We start from the raw sequence: 19,807 nt of genomic DNA on the forward strand, positions 1-19,807 counted from the left end.
AAAAATAATAATCTCTTAAATTTTAAGGTAGAAAACAACACTTGAGGCGCAAGTGTACTTTTTTTTCATTGTATAATTCTTATCTATAATTCTAAACGCCTTGCTTAAGTAAGTTGGAAAATTAAAACCTCATCCTTTGTAAAAGAAAAAAATTAGAGAGAAAAAACAAATTGGCTGTGAGAGTAAAAAAAAAACAGGATCGTGCAAGTTTATAATGGAAACCCTTGGTTACGTAATGATTGGAAACAAAACACCATTAATACAGAAAGTGAACTATTTAAATTTTGTCTACAAAAAAAAGTTGACCCAGTTTATTTGTACACATTTGCCCGACGTTTTAAAATATATACACGTGTACAGTAATCAGAGAAATTTCGTTTTGGTAAACATCCTAAAAAGTGTATTTTTTACATTTTCAAAAAGCCTCTATGGTTTGAATTTGGATTGGTGCCCCTTCCATTACTAAACTAAAGGAAGCAAATTCTCTGTTTGTTAGTACCCGCAAACTATAGTAGTCAATCTATAGAAAAAAAGGTCATACTGAACATTGTCGGTCAATAATTCTACTATGTAAGTTTATTTGAACATTTAATGTCGTAGGTAATAATTGCTAGACTAAGTGTTGCTGTACTTTACTTAGCTTCCGGTCATATTTGCCAATGGCATCATTCTATAATGTTGCAAGAAGTCATGATGTTGCGCAATACCCATGTTGCAGATTGCTATCAGTTAACAACGTTGTAACCAGCTACTCGCATATTGTGTGTTGCTAACCAACTTTCGTAATCATGTAACGATTAAACACGATGGCACAGAATAAAACAGAGTGGGAAAACTAATCTTAATTACATAGGAAATGTGATGAAGGACTTATCCTCTAATAAGCCACTAATCGATACCTGGAGGAAGCTGCAGTTACACTACTTCAACTCGTTAAAATGAGGATTAAACTTCATTCATGACAAAAGAACATCACATCTGAGCCCCAGTCTATCATCACAATGCAGCGCGATCCTGAAAATGTCAGCCATTTTCGACAGACCTGAGAATATATTGAATGTCCATTTACAGTGTAAAAGCGCGGCACAAAAACACAGAATCCGCCAGTCATGATTATATTTTACTAATTTAATCGAAAGTACGCACGACACGCGAATCAAAAAAAATGAGCGTACACTGGACAACTGATCTGAAAGACAAATCCGGGTATTTATCTCTACAATGATCGCAGGCTATTAATCAAAACGTTTAGCCGACCTCGCTTTCTCAAAGGACCGCAGTAAATGGAAAATGTCATCCCGCAACAAATAGGTCTAGGGTTGTGACTGGACAACGAATTAACTACATTCGTAGACGAAGCACGGAAAAAAGAAGTGATGTGAATTTCAGATCTCCTTTTCGCCTAAATTGTTTTAATTAGTAACAGAGGAATCTAAAAGAATTGATATGATTTTAAATTATCTTATTCTTTGTGAACTGTAACACAAATTCACGATTTTTTTAAAATTAGGTATAATTGATTGTTGGTTAATCCATTTGCCCCAAGACCATATATATATTTTAATAAGTTAGATAAGTTACATGTATTTACATAGTCTTGTTTATATATATATATATATATATATATATATATATATATATATATATATATATATATATATATATATATATATATATATATATATATATATATATATATCAAAACAATTTATTCCACACAGATGCGCGCGCATATGTACTTCTACAAAATATGTCTACATGTTTACTCAATGAGATTAAACTTTAGTTATAACGGCCGATGTTTTAGGTCATGAAGAAATAAATTAATGAAATTCAATGATCTTTGTATCAAAAGTGTATTACAGTAATTAACTCAAGATTAAACTTGCCGTTTATCTCACATCTTCATTTCATATTTGTTGGCCTCACATTACAGATAAAGATGAAAGAAACGATCTGATTAGGATGTATCAGTTTTGTTTAGATTTGTGATAAAAAATAAATATTCACATAAAATGCCTGTACCTAGGAAAAATTAACAGGTTCAGATTTAAGATAAATTCATCTTTTCTGAGCTGACGAGAACAAATGCTCTTTGGAATCACGGGAATTCCCCGTCGCTAAATCAGACCTAGTTACCCCCTTTACGCACCATTACCCGCTACTCCTAAACTCACCGTCCAGAGAATTGTGTATTAATCGGAAATAATGAAAACTGGGCGAGGAGAGTTTTCATTATCGCTGGTCACAGTGGTTTTGAAATGTTGGCCGTGGATTGATTTCTTTGAAGCAGCGTGCTTAAGAAAAAATAACACATTTAATAAACATGGCTCTGCGAGTCGGGGCTTTAAAAGCGAGTTTTGTTGTATGTGATAAACTTGTACATATAAGTCCCGCATATAAAAAAATAAAAAAAATTGAGTGAAGTTATCGTAAGTTTTGATGTCCATCTTTGATATTAGTTTTATCTGACCATTCATATTAGTGGGGTTAAATTGCCGACATTTATGAATCTGAAAGTTGATTTAAAAACCCTTGTTATATCGACATTTTGTTTAAATTTTCCTTCTTACAGCGATTTCCAATCTTTAAGATAATCTCCCATCTTTACGTCAAATCTTCAACCTTTACGACAGTTTCAAACCTTTACGACAAATCTCAACCTTTACGATAATCTCCAACCTCTAAGACCCTCTCCTACTTGAACGATACGACAATATCCCAAAAACCTTATTTTTCTTTTTACAAAGCTTCTTGATCTTATGACGACAGATTCAAACCACATAGCAAACAATTAACATATTCTGAGGTTTTTGTAGAACTAAATCTCAAGCTCTTCCTAAAAAAGTATGAATGGCAGACGCAAGAGATTGCATTTTTCGCAATTAAGGAAAACTTTTTAGTTGCTGAAACGTGATTCACTCTTCCTCCACCTTTACATTGACACAATGTGGATTGAAAGGAACTTGTAAATGCAACGAAAATTGTTTATCTAAACGTGCTTCATTGTCTTGACAAGTGTTCCTTTATTCAATATTTAATTTATTTACATACTCAAACGCAAAATTATCTAATTTTGGCCGAATGCTCATTGTTAACTTATTGGGTGGCGCCAGGTAAATGAAATGAAGCAGAACGATCGTAAAAACTGTTCACAAGCAATGAATAGACAATATTATTTATTTTCTTTTGTGGAATCGCCAATAAGAGATAGGGGCGGGGCTTAAGGTTTTGTAGGTAAGTGATGTTCGATATGTATTCATTCTGGCGTTCAAACGGGAAAGTTTAAAGTGTATGGTTGTGGTAATCAGTACTTGATAAGGTTCTTATTGAGCATACCGGTATTAAGGTAATGTGCTCTTGAGCATATATGACAAGCTGCTTGTCAAATGAAAACTTCAGAAGTTTTCAGATGTGGTTGATGTTGAATATTGCAGAATATTGATGTTGAATATTGCAGATTGTGTGGGAGTGATTTTCTGTAATGCAAGAACGCAAATGCAAAAAATAAATATTGTATTTTGCTTTTGGTGTTTATTGCTCTTGTTAAGTGCAAGTACAAAAGAAAAATGGTTTAAGTGAGTTATTAGCCTGAATCTGTCCATTCTGTCAGATACTATACTGTCCTTGGACCCAAACCGCCCCTGACTGTATAATATCTGACAGAATGGTCAGCTTTCGGCATATATCCATTGCTTAGGGTTTTGTTTTGTATACAGTAACTACTCGCTTCAACTAACTGTTTGATACCGGTTTTTCCCAAGGGGATACTTTTACAATTAACCTTTTTGAATTGCACAAGATAATCTGAATTTGCTCTTAATGATAACTATTACAAGAAGGGCTTCATTGGATTTTATGACGCAACCGACACCTAATGATATTCACACGAATGTCAAAGAAACTGTAGAAAAACGGATTTTATTCACAAGGAGCTCGAGCATGCAAGAAATTTCCCGTGTGAAACATGCTTCTTATTATTTGTATAAAACTTATTCGATTTGGTTCTTCCTTTCGCGCTCGACACCAAATCTCATTATACTCAGAGAAAATATAATTTTATGACGTAATCGATTTAAAATCTGAGTTGGTAAAGATAACAATAAAACATTTGAAAAATATGGCATTTTAAAGTAATTGTAGTTCCTGGGTTTATTTTCAGCATTTTCGATTTCAAACGTAAATTGTTTTCATTTTTTTTACAACATTTTAAGCCAACTTAAAGAATAATCATGACGTCATCAAATTATGACCATCTTTTACACTGCATTCTAAAAACGAAGCCAATTTTTACTGTTGTTCGTGACTTTGCAGATTGTTTACACAGTGTTTTGTTAACAACTTTGGAATCATGTTGACATGCTTGCATTGGAGTTCAAGAACCTGAAATATCGATCTTCGTACTCCATTAACAATGAAGTTGTTTGTCCAGCAGGACAATCATAACCCACGTTGCATAATTCAAGCACACAGAATACAGTGGTACGGATGGATAAAAAGGAGATTGTCATTCAAGTGCCCAAATACTTAACGGAAAATTAATTTCCGAGAACGCATTCCATTCTTTACATTTGTGTTATCTGCGAATGAATGAATTTACAATCATTACAAGAAATAATAATATTGTGGGCGATTTTTGTACATCCAACAAGGCGAGAGGGAAATTGTATTGTTTGGAGGAGCCTTGCAAAGCAAATTAAAGATTCAAATTTTATTTACTTTGACAGAGATTTACATTAATTCAAATAGAGTGCATATTGGGATAATTAAATTTATCTATTTTTAGCACTGTGTCGGATAATTAGTTAATTACAACAATACTAAGGTGCGATACTTTCCATCCGTTTATGTAAATGTTTCCTCAAAATTCATGAAAAGTGATAGACCAATGGCTACAGCTTTTTCAACAACTTTTGATTTGGGTGTGTCTTATGGAAACTACATGTAGGATAAGTATTTTTCCTACAGGATACATGTACCGATATTATATTACCTCCTGTAGGAATTCCATTCGGCTATTTAACGTTTCAGAAATCCATCAGGAAAAATTTCTCGACTCTTCATGGGTATACATGCAGTGATGCAGTCAACACCATTGTTATTTTTGAAATCATTGTAGTGTTAAAAGCAAATTATCTACATATCCAAAATGGTTTTTTAAAAGTTGTACTTCCATTATTTTTGTTTTCTCAAACATTAACATACTTACATGTAGTAACATGAATTTTAATTTTTCTTTCGTATCAAATTTCTTCCCCATTTATGCATATCTACTCTGGGGTCACATTGAACGGGGTTGCTTGTCTTTGCTGGGAAGGGCGATGAAATAGTAGGCGACGTATCAACTACTTGGTAACATCGCTCATCACAAGGACGAGCCCGATGGATATTTGACTAATCACGTGACCTATGACAATTTGAAGGCAACATATTGCACGTCTCTTCTAACTGTTTTTCGTTATCTAATATGAGTTTGACATGGAAAGATAATCATCAAAATCGACTTTCACCAAGAAAATCATAACTATTTTATAGTCGATTGTTATTTTATGTACGATATCCGTGTCCAGAATACGTTAAAGTAGGAAGAAACATGCTTCAATGACAGGCATCATTTGGTTCTAAGTTATCCGTATAAATGGAGATGTATTCAGAACAATTGGTGGTGCCAGGTTAATTAGATTTATTGCGATTTTTTATTATCTGTAATATGTGTATTATTATTTTTGTTTGAATATTACATGCCAATCATTGAAAATAAAACATTATCGAAAACGTTGTGCTTATGTCAATAACAAGTACAATTGCCTTTTCCACATTTTTTTTCTTTTCAAAAACTTTTTTCCTGTTAAATAAAATGTATACAAGACATTTTCCCATTTACATGTATAGACTCGCCCTGTATAGTTTTATTTTCGATTGGTTTCGGACAGGAATCCGGGTCAAATTGACATGCCCCTATAAGCTAGTTACATGTACTCTGGTGACTGACCGATAGGAGATTATAATTATCCCTGTATGTAAGGATCATTTTTAAACATGCGCTGTGACATGATCTCAATTAAGTGTAGATACTCACAAGACTTAGTACTTTCTGACAAAATCAAATACGTCACATATAATTACAGAACTGGGTCTGATTGAGGCAGATCAGTGCACTAGGGAGAGGAGATCGGATCAGGGACCAGTGGACGTGAAAACCATACCCTTAATTACTGGGTGCATAAGCGGCACAAGGCCGATTATAGCGTTGATAAAATATTCAATACTCAGAACAGTAAAGCATATTTCTTTTGATGTCACGAAAATTTTCTGTTACGGAGTAAAGCGCTTTACTCACTGTCATACACGTATCAATGTCAATCTAAATTTCTTTGATGATTTGTAGAGAAACGTGGTCTAATGCAAGTATTTTGATCAAATGATGGAGGACATTTTGAAGTTAGATGTAAGCATAAATGCCGCAAGCGTCTATAAGGCTAGTAACCTTTTTCTCCGCTGACCTTATAAGTATTCATCAAATCATTAATGACACTATTGAATTTGATTTCATATATGACAGAATTTCATTTAACTATCTCTGACAATTCTCTATATTACATGTAACAAATATGATAATGCGATTGTAATGTAACAATTGCAAATTACGTATAGTGAATCATGAATAGACGGATGATGACTTCGCAACGATTACATTCAATGTAATTGTTTTCATTCTATAATTTCAGAAAAAACAGGTTCGTGATCGTGATGGGAAGAAACGCCATTGTATTATTTGAACCTTTTGTCCTTCTAACATGATCCTATTTCAGTCAATTGATTGTTACAATGGACGACATTAATTCAATGAAGTCATATTCTATAATCCCATGATGCAATGCTATTAAAAAAGCAGAGTCACAGAAGAAAAGGTCGCAGAGGATCAATTTAATTTGTCGGCTTTATTTCATTTCGCATTTTTTTTGCTGAAAAGGAGGTTGTTTAAGAAGGAACGTTATCTCCTGGACTTGGTGTACTGAATTCACTGAACGAACATCAAGGAGTTATGTTGAATAACAATGTTCGTTATTTTTATTTCTTTTTTCAACTTCTAATGCAATTAGTGAATTTTGTTTCACGATTCACATTAATTTTCCACTTGAAACATCTACTTAAATCTGTTAATCTTTTATAGTTTTTAAGTACAATGGCTTTTAAGCTTGTAATACTTACAAACATTATTATTACTTCTTTGTCGATTGAATAAACATGTTCAGGCTTTTGTTGAACGCAATCACATTTAATTTAATTTACCTGTTTCCAAGCCAACCGTTAGCATCACTTTGACATTAAACTTTACAAATCATCGAAATTTTATCAAGACTTCTTAAGGTCAGAATTCAACAACTGACCTTGACACCTTAAAACGCAATATATGTGCTGTCCCGATATCAAAACCGTGGTATGTTTTAAATTTTAAAAAAACATGTCATCAAATTTTTTACTTTGTTTGCAAATTAAGTCGTACCAAAAATGTCATTTCGGGAAATGTGGTCTGTCACCAAAAAAAAAAGGTCCATAAGGATATGGGGTTCAAGGGATGGTGGGATGAGGGTGGTGTCTCTCTTGCCATTGATAAACTCGAGCCACACTTATACATACCTCCATAACCGATCCCAATTTCAGAAATTATTATATTTTCCAGATCTCCGAGATCGCCCAAGTTGAAATAGTCCTTGCGCTTGTTGCTGGGTGTATAATATATGGATGAACTCATTATCTTACAAAAATCGTCAGAGACGTTGATTCCCTGCTGCTCGTAAAGAATCTTAAATTTATTCCACTTAAACTGGTCCAGAAATTTATGTATTAAGGCAGAGAAAACGGTGAAGTCCACTGCGCCTGCGCGAGTCAGAGTGGGGTAATCCTCTACGTGAAACTTCTTAAATTCAGCCGCCATCGCTCCCACAGACACAATGGGTATATTCCAGAACCTAGTCTGAAATTAAAGTTAATTCGAACAGATTCAAAAACATTTTGTAACATGACGTTATTAACATTTTGAATAAAATGGTACGAGGTCGAGTGAAAATGTAAGAAAATCAAAATTATTTTATAGATGTATATTATACATGTATGATATATTTAAACAGTCTATGTTTTCCTAGAAATCGTTTATACTTTTATGAAAACGAAAATATCCTTTCAAGATATAAGGTTGAGTATGATTTTGTAGGGTAATGTCTTGTTTAATTATCACGTGGTGTCACGAAATCGAACTTTTATGGTCACCATTATACACTGGCTTCTAGTAACCCTGCTTAAAAGAACTGTTTTAACTTTTTTCTGAATATTCTGCCGAAGTTGTTATTAAAAAGTTTTATATATTGCGTATTTTTTATTTGGCGCGCATTGCCAATCGAGCGTGCATTAGAGGTGAATTAGTGAATGTATGAATGAGTTTTGGTTAGTCACGTGAGGATTTTGTTTACGGGTGCATGTTGACCACGTGTTTATTCTTTACTACTAAATTACAGCTGACCAATGGAAATTTACGACTGAATTCATTAATATGCGTGCTTTTACTAACTCACTATAAATAGCTTAAATCCCGCCAATTCCCCAACCCCACGACTTTTACCTTCATGGTAGACACATAAGTGTACCTTTGCCTTACCTGTACAAGATATTTCATATATTTTGTAAACTCATAGTTCTGGATACCTGGTTAGCTTCCGTTTACCTTGTAATTGAAATATATTAATTGTAAATTACTTTAATTCATTTTATCCAAATATTCCTAATTACCCTGTGATGTTGCGTATGAATTGTGTAACTGTTTGTGAGTGTAAGTGTGTTTGTACTTAGAGGTTTTATTAAATAATATACAATTCTCTAAATAAAGAACCAGTGAATAGATTGAAATCAGTACCAGGGATTCAGCGTTATTGATTCATACAAGACCCTGCGCCAATTACAAATGTATATGCGAAGCATTTCAAAAAGTATAAATGACAATAAAATGTAACTGCTAATACAGTAGTTGTAGTTGTTTAGCGCCCGATCGAGGGTAACCACGATGGCGTTAAAGGATGCCACCTTTTTGAGAGATCACGCTCTTTGTAATTACCTGTATACTGCTATACCTAAATTCAATATACTGTAGTCAGTTTGAAAGGTATAACAGTGGTGGGAGGAAAACGTCACATTATTATGAAGGATGTGGATCGATATCTTTAGTTTTAAACCCTGAAGTAGAGTGGGACATACATGAGTACATGTACTAGTGACTGAATATAAAGTTGGAGAGGAACAATTATACATACTCAGGAAAAAAGCCCCCCCCCCCCCCCCTCTTCCTCCCACAACAAGATATGAATTGTTATATATACTGTGGAATCATTAATTTTCGTGGGGGCCAATTTTCGTGGATGACTTAAATTTTACAGGTTCGTGGGGACGTAATTTCGTGTATTCTTATATATCTACAAAAGGAAATATGACTTTACTACTCTAATATATCAATTCGTTGAGGATGTTATTTCGTGGATGAGACGTACCCACGAATTCCACGAAAATTGAGCCACCACGAAATCTAATGATTCCATAATATGACAGGGAAGTCCGAATTTCAAATTGTTTCAGCTTTAGTCCCTATGGCGATTCCCTTTTCTTGGATTTGAGACCATGAAGCCATTGTTTTTAATAATTTTGCTGAAATATCATCGTCGGAATGTCAACATGATTTGTTTATTTATGGTTTAAAACACTTTGTATCGCGTGCATTCCGAATTATTTCTGCTTAGGATACAAACTCTATCTTATTTCTCATATTTTAACGTTACTATGAGTAGAGAATCGGTTGAAGAATTGGATTCAATTCGAAATTAAAATCTTAGCAATGACCAATGCCTACGTGTACACGTGTGTTCCTTGGCAGCTATGCTCTGCTCCACCACTTTTCGCTTGATATTTCGATAATCATGAATACCTTTGTGCTCAATCTGTGCTTATCTACTTATATAAAAAAAATGTCCAGATTATCAGTTTTGAAACGCCCCCTCTATCGCTTCAGGCTTCAATGCACGACCCAAAATACAAAATCTAAGGAGATTTTGCATTGCATCAGCCATGAAGTTTTGAATGGTGAAGAGAAGTAAAAAATTTCTCATTATAAATCTCCGTAAGAAATTTGTTTTCGTTCCTGTGAACTTTTATGAATGAAAATTGATAATGTGTCAATGAAGATATCTTGGATATTTTCCCTTTTATCGATTTCAGTTGTATTTCTATCACATGTATCTGTATTTTCATTAAAAATCATCAAAAATTGATGGAAGCAATATCTTGGGACAGAGTATAGTACCTGTATTATAAGCTGAATTCACTTCAGTATTATTATTTTCATGGCCTGTGTCTCTTATTGGTTTTTGAAATGTTTTAATATTGGCGCTCCAAAAATCATTAAAAGCGTGTGAGTTTTCTTCGAACACTCTTTACTATGTTTTTTTTCCAATGTCGTTTGTCAGAAGTGCAGATGCGGAAACAATTCAATCTCCTGACACGATCTAATAAACACAAATTAAACCAAATGGAGCTCACTGTTTTCTTTTTTGGCTTTTGCAATTTTGTCTAGATTTTCCTGAGTTAAGTGTTACTAGGTTATTGGGCTGTTCCGTTTGACACCCTCTACACGCAATCACTGTCGCCCCGACATTGATTTCTTAATTTCATCCTGTTCATTCCCTAAAATGTGTCCTATCAAATTTTTTTTTATCGATTCCAAACGAAACTTGACGTTTCCGCTGAATAAGAATGGACGCATCTCGATTAATCTCTCTGTATTTATTTTATAAATGAGTAAAATCACATCTAACATTGTTTAATATAATTCAAGTGGAATGCATTTGGGAAATGAGTTGAATCAAGCAAAAAGCGTCCCTACCACGACGCAGGGATTACGGACTCTGGAAAACGTTTAAATGATTATGATTATTGTTAGAATTGCCGGAAGAGCCTAATCTATACGCACTGGAAGGTATTAGGGGGATTAAAGGACAATTTGTCTATCGCTTTATGGATAAAAAATCAGAGTGTTGTTGACTATGTTGACAATTATTTTTACAATAGATTTTGCCAAATTTGTAATACATACACATAAGATCTTTTATGGTTAAAGCTCGTCAGTACCATTTTTTTTCCTTTCAGTTCAAACAGGACAAACTTTCAATGACTTCGGGGGACGTGTTTATGGGGGGGGGGGGGGGTAATATTCAATGTGAGAGAGAGAGAGAGAGAGAGAGAGAGAGAGAGAGAGAAATGTCTTAAATCATGTAATATAGAATAAATCAAGTAACGAGAATTTAAAAAAAAGATGTCCGTAGGGCATGCGCATACCGTTTCGAGGATGTAAAGGAGAGTACACATGTACATGTAAATACGATGATTTTTGAAAATTGTATGGTGTGCGTGTACTTATCATATCTAAAGTGGAGCTTAAGGAAGGAGTCTTTTCATTATCAAACATACTTCTTATAATAAGAAATGCATGAAATTTTGACACAGTCAAATGGATCATATTACTTAATGATTCTATCAGTTTAATTAAATTTGACCTTTTTGTTTTCGGATAAAGGTCAGGTCAAGGTCACTACCTTTTTCCTCAACGTAAAGAGTGATAAAAATAAGTGTAGCTCTTTATAGTTCTGTAGACATTTGTTTAAGATTTGAAGATTCAAATCTTCAATGAAATCATAGACCATGAGAGTGTCTATCAGCTTATACTACTAAATTGGAATAAATATTTATACTAAAATTGATATTGCTTAGCCTGCATTTCCTCTAATTTTCTTAAATTTTGAAGAAATTTTGATTATTTTTTTATGCTTCCAATAATAAAATATTTCTAATTTTTATGTATTATGAAGACTTTATATAAAGATATAAATTGGCAGAAAAGCTAATATATTGACCGTTTCATAAGAGAGAAAAACTGATTTTAGTGATTTTTTCACAAAAATCAATGTATAGAATGGGCGCTTTAAAAAGCTTCTAAAAATGTTATTTGATAGGCAAATCATATTTTAAAAACATATTCTGAAACCCAAGTATCATATTATTAGTTCACATTAGTAAAAAAAATCCAACATTATTGTTATTGTTTTTAAAATGCTAAAACAGACTCATTATATATATATAATCTGCAGCAATTCTGAATTGCGCAACATGTGATATTTTCCTACGCCAATATTACGCCCAAAATATAGTCCTTGTTCCATTCTAAACATTGATTACATTTTTCTATGCCAAGTTGTACGATAGTAAAAAAGAAAGAAAAATATACTATTTTAATTTCCTTTCATCTTGATTTAATGAACAATTAATCAAATTTACGTTTGACAAGTTGAAAACCAGAAAAGACTCCTTCCTTAAATTAATAGAAAACATCAATGATTTTGACATTTGGGGTTAATGACCATCATGAGCTATTGTATTGGATAGTAACTATGCTTGTTTACTGGAAATTATTGATATATCAAATACGGGAAATGTAATGCCGAGTCATGTCACATGTATGGACTTAATGGTTTCTTATGAAGGACGCTGTTTGATCAACAGTTGGTCCATACTTTCATCTTCAAGCTTACTTACTTTATTCAATAATCGCAACTGACACATATTTGCACAACAAATATACCATATTTTACATAGGATAACTAATTACATGTTATTTTCATATGTAACGGTTAATATAAAAATTATCTTTAAAATTGGGTGAAAAAAAAATAGTAATTCTAAGATGGCAATGATCCTCAGATTCGTTAAAACGTGACCCTACATTGGCCTACACACTGTGAGGCCCTAACAAAATGTACAAGTAGGAACGGTTAAAAAAAATTATTTTGAGACCTGTATATCTTAATTAAATTTGAGATAAATTTACATACGTACACGTTTTATGAAACATCATAGCAGAAGGGGTGGGCGCAATACATGTATACATATTGTATGTGGGTCAGACTCAGTTATGATTTGTGAATAGGAATAAGGGGTTGATAAATGGGGGAAGTAAATTGATATAGGGGAAAGTAGTTGACGAGGAGGGGGATAATTTATTTATCTGGTGATATATCAATTGATTTGTATATATTGTACCGGGGGGGGGGGGGGGGGGGTTAGAAGGGGGGGGGGGGGGTGTGATTCAGCTGGCATTTCCTATTAACCCAGGTGTCGATATTACGCGACTTTTTACTTACGGCAGGAAGAATTGATTGATTCAAGCATCTTACATTAAAGATTTCACGTAAACATGATCCTTGATGAATTCATAATCAATGCCGGCGATGCGGCCGCCGTGTAAATACCATTGACAATTGCCGTCGGAATATGGTAAGGGAGATTTGCGCTCGCTTTCAGGACTAGATTATTATTCTATGTGGGTCTGATTTTTTTTCCCGTCTATAAAGTCCCCAGACAGTTACAAGTACAAATACATGCATGTATGGTAAACGCCCACTTAGTACATACATGTAAACATGCTTTTCTTTTGAAAATTAAAATATGATTATGACTCAAATTCGATCGGTTGAAAACTTGTACTTATTTAGCGCCAAGCTAAGTGAGGTGAAGATACTAAGAGGCGAAGCTGCATTGATTGCATGCATAGTAACTAAGTTTATTTGCATTGCTAAGGTTACCAAATACTAGATTACGTAGACGATTAAAAAAATTTAAGTTTTAAGATCCCAAGTCTTGTGACTTTTCAGAAGAAAGGGTTTTTCATGTGTTAACTACTCCCGATTTTAGATAACTTTATGTCTCACAAATAGGCCTAACCAGTCGATACTCTGTTCATTTTTTTCCCAATTTCAGGAGGCACCGCAATTTATTTTATTTTATTTCTCTCTCGGATTTTACATCCATTTCGCGAGATTTTGCGAGATTTATCTTCTGTTATTTTGACAGTCAATATGATCTGTTTATTTGTTTCGGTGTCGACTTTTAATGTACTCAATACGGTCAAACGACACATGCGTTTTCTTCACGGAAATGAAAATCAATGTCCTGTGTTACAAATAGGCAGAGCTTCGTATTGTTATAATTCAAAAAATAAAATTGTTTGACATTTTATAATTAATTTGAAAAGAGTGAAGAGTAACAAAGAATCTTAAATATAAATGCTGTATATTTATCATGCAAAAACCTAGCTTTGGAGTATACATGTTAAGTTGAAATTCGATGATATATATCCGATTTTCCCGGGGGAGGGGGGGGGGGGGGGTCGTGGTCCCTTTATAGTAGTTTGCTACTTAAAAACAGAGGTAAATGATGCGGGACCAAACCAGGAATGAAATTATCAGATAGCATATAATTCTTCGTATATAAAGATGTCAATTACGATAAGTGAAATAAATGCATTAATTAATAAAAACGATTGATTGGACGATCTATAAGTTTCACCGTGAAGTGAATGATTTTTAAGTATCGTTTATGTATATAATGTACATGTTATCTGCTAGAATTTGAAATACACAGTTATTGATTAATCTACACATTTAATGAAACTTATATTTGTCAACCGTATTTAACCAAATTTTAAAAAAAAACCACAGCCAACCTTTGAGTCACGATTGATTCCAGTATTTTCTTCAGGTTTAGGTCTAAAATATTAGACATTAGTCATTTGTCATACATCCCGGTTGCGCTGTCTGGTAAAATGTGGAATATACAGAGTGTCCGTAAATAACTTTTGATTATATTTATTTTTTATGTACATGTAGTTTATTACCGTGCCTATGTTAGTACAATATAGTACCGTGATTATGTTAGTATACTACTAGTTTACATGTATATGTCAATTTCACTGTCCTTCTCGTATACGGTGACCAACTGGAAAACTGTAGGGTAAAAAATTCTGTTCGACTTTGTCTACGGTCTATATAATCCCGAATTTCCCCATTAAACTATAGTTCTGCAGGTATGACAGTACCTACATGTGGTTGTCGACTTCGTGTAACATGATATTTATAATGACTAAATTTACATTGTAAAGTATGTCTAGTTTAAAAATTCAATTCTGATCTTTAAATAGCATCCGGTTAAATGTTCAAATATCGATTGCATTACCCCTACGATTGAAACATACATGATATATTATACAATTTCCTTGCACAAAGTACAAATTTGTCAATGTACACTTTGACCATGGCTTGAAATATAATAACACAGGAAAATACGCTTCCTTCCGAGAAGTACTTAGTGATATATGTTTTTGAGTTTTATATTGTAGTCGTGTAATGTATGTATATGTATATCTAGGCCAGTTTGCACGAGATTCCCCGCAGTGTAACCAGTTCTGTGTCAACTTCATTATATGAGTTCACTTCAGAACAGGTTTATTTAATTTCATTAATTTTTCACCTTGAATGTCAACAAATAAAAAACGAATAGTTTGTGGCATTGAATGATATTTATGGGATGCACCTAAAAGCGCAAAGTTACATCAATTATGCAAGACCGCAAAAACACAGATAGAAAATGATTATAAAATAAAATGTTGACAATTCAAAATTTCTCTTTTCAAGAAAAGAAATTAACAAAGAATTTGATACTTAATCAAATCGGTGTCAGGTTATACATCTCAATATCGATAATGTTTATTATTCGTATTATAGAGTGCAAAGCTGAAATCTTTTCCCAGCATTAAATGGTGATACAGTGTAATGATTTGTTTTGTTGCAGTTTTACTGACAATGGAAATTGTTAATTAAGTAATTAATCTATTGTCAGATGAACACCCAGTAATACTAATAATCGAAGGGAAAAATTATTCTATGCACCGATTCTTTATAAAGAAAATAATATTGTTTGAATTCGGATTAATATTTAAAAGTTGTTTTAAAGTATCTCAATCGCAAACAGATCTAGATTCTGCACAATGAATGTGAAATGAGGTTTTTTTTTTCCTGCATGCTTTCTTCATAGCGATTTTATTTAAGTTTACTTTATAAGGTAATATTCCTGGTATGTCCTTTGCAAAACAAGAACTTTGAATAGAGAGTCAAAGTGAGACACGGGAAAAGGGGGGGCTTCAAAAATAATGGCCACATTTGAAATAGAACACTGCAAGGAACCCGTGACCTGGCCTTTAATAAGGGTTAACCTTTGACCTACCTGTCTGGCTACTGGAGCTACAGCATAGTCACAAACAGGGCCAAAAAAGACGTGGACTTTCCCGGCGTACCACAATTTGATGGCCTCATTTATCCCCACCCCGATGTGGCACTTGGAGTCGGCGTAGTGGACCGTGAAATTGACGTCCGAGGGCAAGAAGCTGCGGGCCCGGAGAATCCCTATGTTTACCGCCGGAAGTACTATGTCCACTGAAAACAGACGATGCGTGTCGTTTGGAACCATTAGCGCCATCTGGACTTCCGTAAAACACTTGACCACGGGTAAAAAAATAAACGCCAGAAAACACAGTAGACTCATGGTGACTTTTCAAATAAATACTCCAAACAGTTTAACTGACAGTTTTCATAGTGTGCTACGGAAAAAGAAACACTCAGGAAGATTCAGCTGTGACGTAACGCAACGCGTTAATTGCTGTGACACTACGGTAAGATGAATGAATTCCGAAATGAATCCAGGAAAGATGTGAAAATAAAATCTCCGAGAACACTCGGCTTAACTCTCACTGCACGAAACTCCTCCCATGGTAACTTACACGTTATATCCAGAGAGCAGACCCCTTAGTCCTCTTGGTGTCGTCCGCTTAACTTTTGGTTTTGCTGTGTGGAATCGTGTCGTCTCTATAAATATCTCAGACAGTAGGTCCCCCCTTTTTGAATCGATACCGGAAGATTCCGGTTTGACCATTCTTTCTCTCACTCCAAGACACTGCCAGGCGGCGGGATGTTGTATTGACAAAATGCCGCTTTGAAACTCCCCATCAACAGGTGAAGAAATAATATCGGTATTATCTCAGGTAAGTGCACGTGCCAGATGAACATACAAACTGCCATCATCCAACGACTGATAATGTCTGAAAGGAGGGGAATCACAAGCCATATGCTTGTAACTGTTGCTAATTTAATTTTCACGGTTTGCAAATAAACTTTTACGTCTGAAATCTGAGGGAATTTTTTTCTGTTTTTTCTTAAGTACACGAAACGTTATATCTGCTTGTTTTATGATAATGTCAGCTTCTCATCTGAAGAAATCTTGTTGACTTTGTCTGATTATGCTTTTTGCTTCCGCTTTGTAGCTCTTTGCTTCACATCGAAAAAACATTTTTTAAGACCCTTGTTATCAAAATAAATACAAGTGAGAGCCATTTTTGAGACATAATTAAGCTTGCTGTTTTCTCTACTTGTCACGAAGTGGAAACTTTGCTAATCTCCTTAAAAACGTTATAATTTTGCACTCGTCACATGTAATAACAGAAGGTTGTATATCTTATCATTTAAACATAACATCGCGATTCGTTTATAACAAATATGATAGATCTTGTTTCTGTTCTGTGAATTCTTGTCATAGTTTATCTATTAATTAACTCTCTCTCTCTCTCTCTCTCTCTCTCTCTCTCTCTCTCTCTCTCTCTCTCTCTCTCTCTCTCTCTGATCTTTAAAGCCAGATGTACATGTGATAGCTTTTGGACAGAAAAAATTAAAGAGAATTCAGGGGATGCAAGTTCAACCAACCAATAAAAACACTTGACTGGCATATGTATGGAGGTATCCGAATAATCTCATTTTCAAAAGAATAAGAAAATACTCAGTCTAGTAAATGTCTATGTATTTATGTATAATAAGAAAATATTATGTTCGAAGACATAAACATTAGCAATAAAGATATCAAGTTTCTTTCGATACAACATGAAATCTGACTGTCCAGATGAAAGCTGTTTTTGCAGCAGTATATATACATAATGTCATGTGAATCTCCAAGGCAACAGTTTGTCCCCTAGTCATGTCATGGCATTATCCAAACTAATGCGATTTTTTTCCCAAACATTCGTCAAAGCATTTGCAGCAATAATTAGTACCCATATTGACACCAGTAATATTATATTGCGGTCTGTTTAAGGTAGCGAGATACCATTATGACATTATTATTAGCTTTTCTACAGAGATTATGTTGCAGCATACTGTACGTGTACTAATTATAAGGCCAGTGTGAAAAGAAGTTGATATACAACCCATGGAAATGCATAGTACGCGTGGAAAGTCAGAGCTCACATTTATCTAATACCTGTAGTAAATTAACGATGTATGTACCTTGACCATTTTTACTTACATGTACACCTACCATCTGTCATACATGTTGGGTTGGTAAGGTTCCAAATATACATGAATATGTCAAAGTCTTTCTTTCTTTCTTTAAGGTCCACAACAATGCGATATAATGGACTAGGTTAACTAGGTTAAAAACGGAACTTTACTCACATTACAACGATTGAGAAACAAGTTCTACAACATTTACATTAATATCTCTCGTTGGCACGGATGTTGGCGCGAGGGGGTCATTAAATAAACCAGGTTTAAATAATTGTAATATCATCCCATTTATCACGAACTTTAAGAGAATCATATCAAAATTTAATGAATTTCTTTTTGAAAGAGTCAGTATATGTTTTAGGTAAAACACTTATCCTCAATACTTTTTTAGAAGCATTGTAGAAACACTCAATTCATTTTGGTTCATTACTCCTTAGATTTAAGTATCATAATGAGGAAATGATATAAAAAGTGAAAAGCTCTTGAATCATGTAACTATTTGTTAGAGGTCTGGAGCGGACCACTTGGTGAATGGCTTTCATTTTATCGGCAAATTCCTGTGTAGCTGAGTTCAAAATCTGCATTTATTTTCTTGATAGATTCATGCCTGCATTTCAAACATATGTTAAATACCCATAACTATTGACAGTACACGTACTTTAAAATAATTTCCTCTTTATCGTTCTTGTAATTATTAAGGTACATTATCCCACTTTTCATTCATTTAAAATTTGTTTCAAAGATAATGGCTTTTCAAAAAAAAAATCTAAACGACAAATAAAATACAGATGAGTTCAGCATAGTTTACAGGACAAAACCTGGCAGCAATTGCCTTTTAACCCCAATTATTTTTTTTTAAAGTAAAAAAATAAATGATATTCCACGGAGATTTATCTCCCTTATAAAGCGGCCAATGCACCTTTTTAAGTTACTGTGCATGGCGGTCTGCTTGAATACATAAAAGTACAAGTGAAATATAAATCTTATGATTATGGACCATTACATTATCCAATCAATAAAACTAATAGTACATCATCTCCTCGACATCTTGGTATCATATACTTAGTCTAATGGATTGTCCCCCCGTATATCTTGTGTGTGTATTGGGGGGGGGGTATGAGAAGTCATGCACAGAGCGAATCCGAAGAGCCAACATTTGTATTCCGTCTTAGTGGTTAAATGGAAAGATTTCTTAGTTAATTAAAGGGGGTGGGGGTTGGAAAAGTGAGGATGAAGGAAGATTTTTTTTTACCAGTAATAATGCATGTCTCCATTCAGAAATAGTACTTGGATTTAGCAAAACTTCTATTAATGTGTATTGACATGTGTGTGGTATTTGTATATTTGACGTAAATAAAATAATATTATAATCTTATAATGTTAAATCAAATACCACTTTGCTGTATAAGAGTGCCGTGTGTCGAAGTACAAGTAAAGATGAACATGCATTCTGAATGTTTAATTATATTCAAAACAGCGAATTTGCCGGCTTTCGAAAGCCTTTTTCAAAAGAAGAGAAATTTCACAGCTTAATTTGCATTTTACTCAAT

The 19,807-nt window shown here is 33.9% G+C and overlaps 1 protein-coding gene across 2 annotated transcripts in view; it reads right to left on the reverse strand.

Moving 5' to 3' along the window:
* LOC105338096 (atrial natriuretic peptide receptor 1) overlaps positions 1–19,807 on the reverse strand; it is a 168,100-nt gene that overhangs the window by 99,386 nt on the left and 48,907 nt on the right. The window contains exons 1-2 of one of the 2 annotated variants that reach the window (XM_066068307.1): positions 16,153–16,621; positions 7,642–7,978 (exon numbers count right to left, since the gene is read on the reverse strand). The exons of the other annotated variant lie outside the window; for it this stretch is intronic. Coding sequence (XP_065924379.1) covers positions 7,642–7,978; positions 16,153–16,470 — 655 coding nt within the window. The 5' untranslated portion in view covers positions 16,471–16,621. Of the gene's footprint in view, positions 1–7,641; positions 7,979–16,152; positions 16,622–19,807 lie in introns of those variants that run through there. 2 annotated transcript variants of the gene reach the window in all.

The sequence above is a fragment of the Magallana gigas genome, chromosome 1 (genome assembly GCF_963853765.1).
Source record: "Magallana gigas chromosome 1, xbMagGiga1.1, whole genome shotgun sequence".
In the NCBI taxonomy this organism is placed as follows: Eukaryota; Metazoa; Mollusca; class Bivalvia; order Ostreida; family Ostreidae; genus Magallana; species Magallana gigas.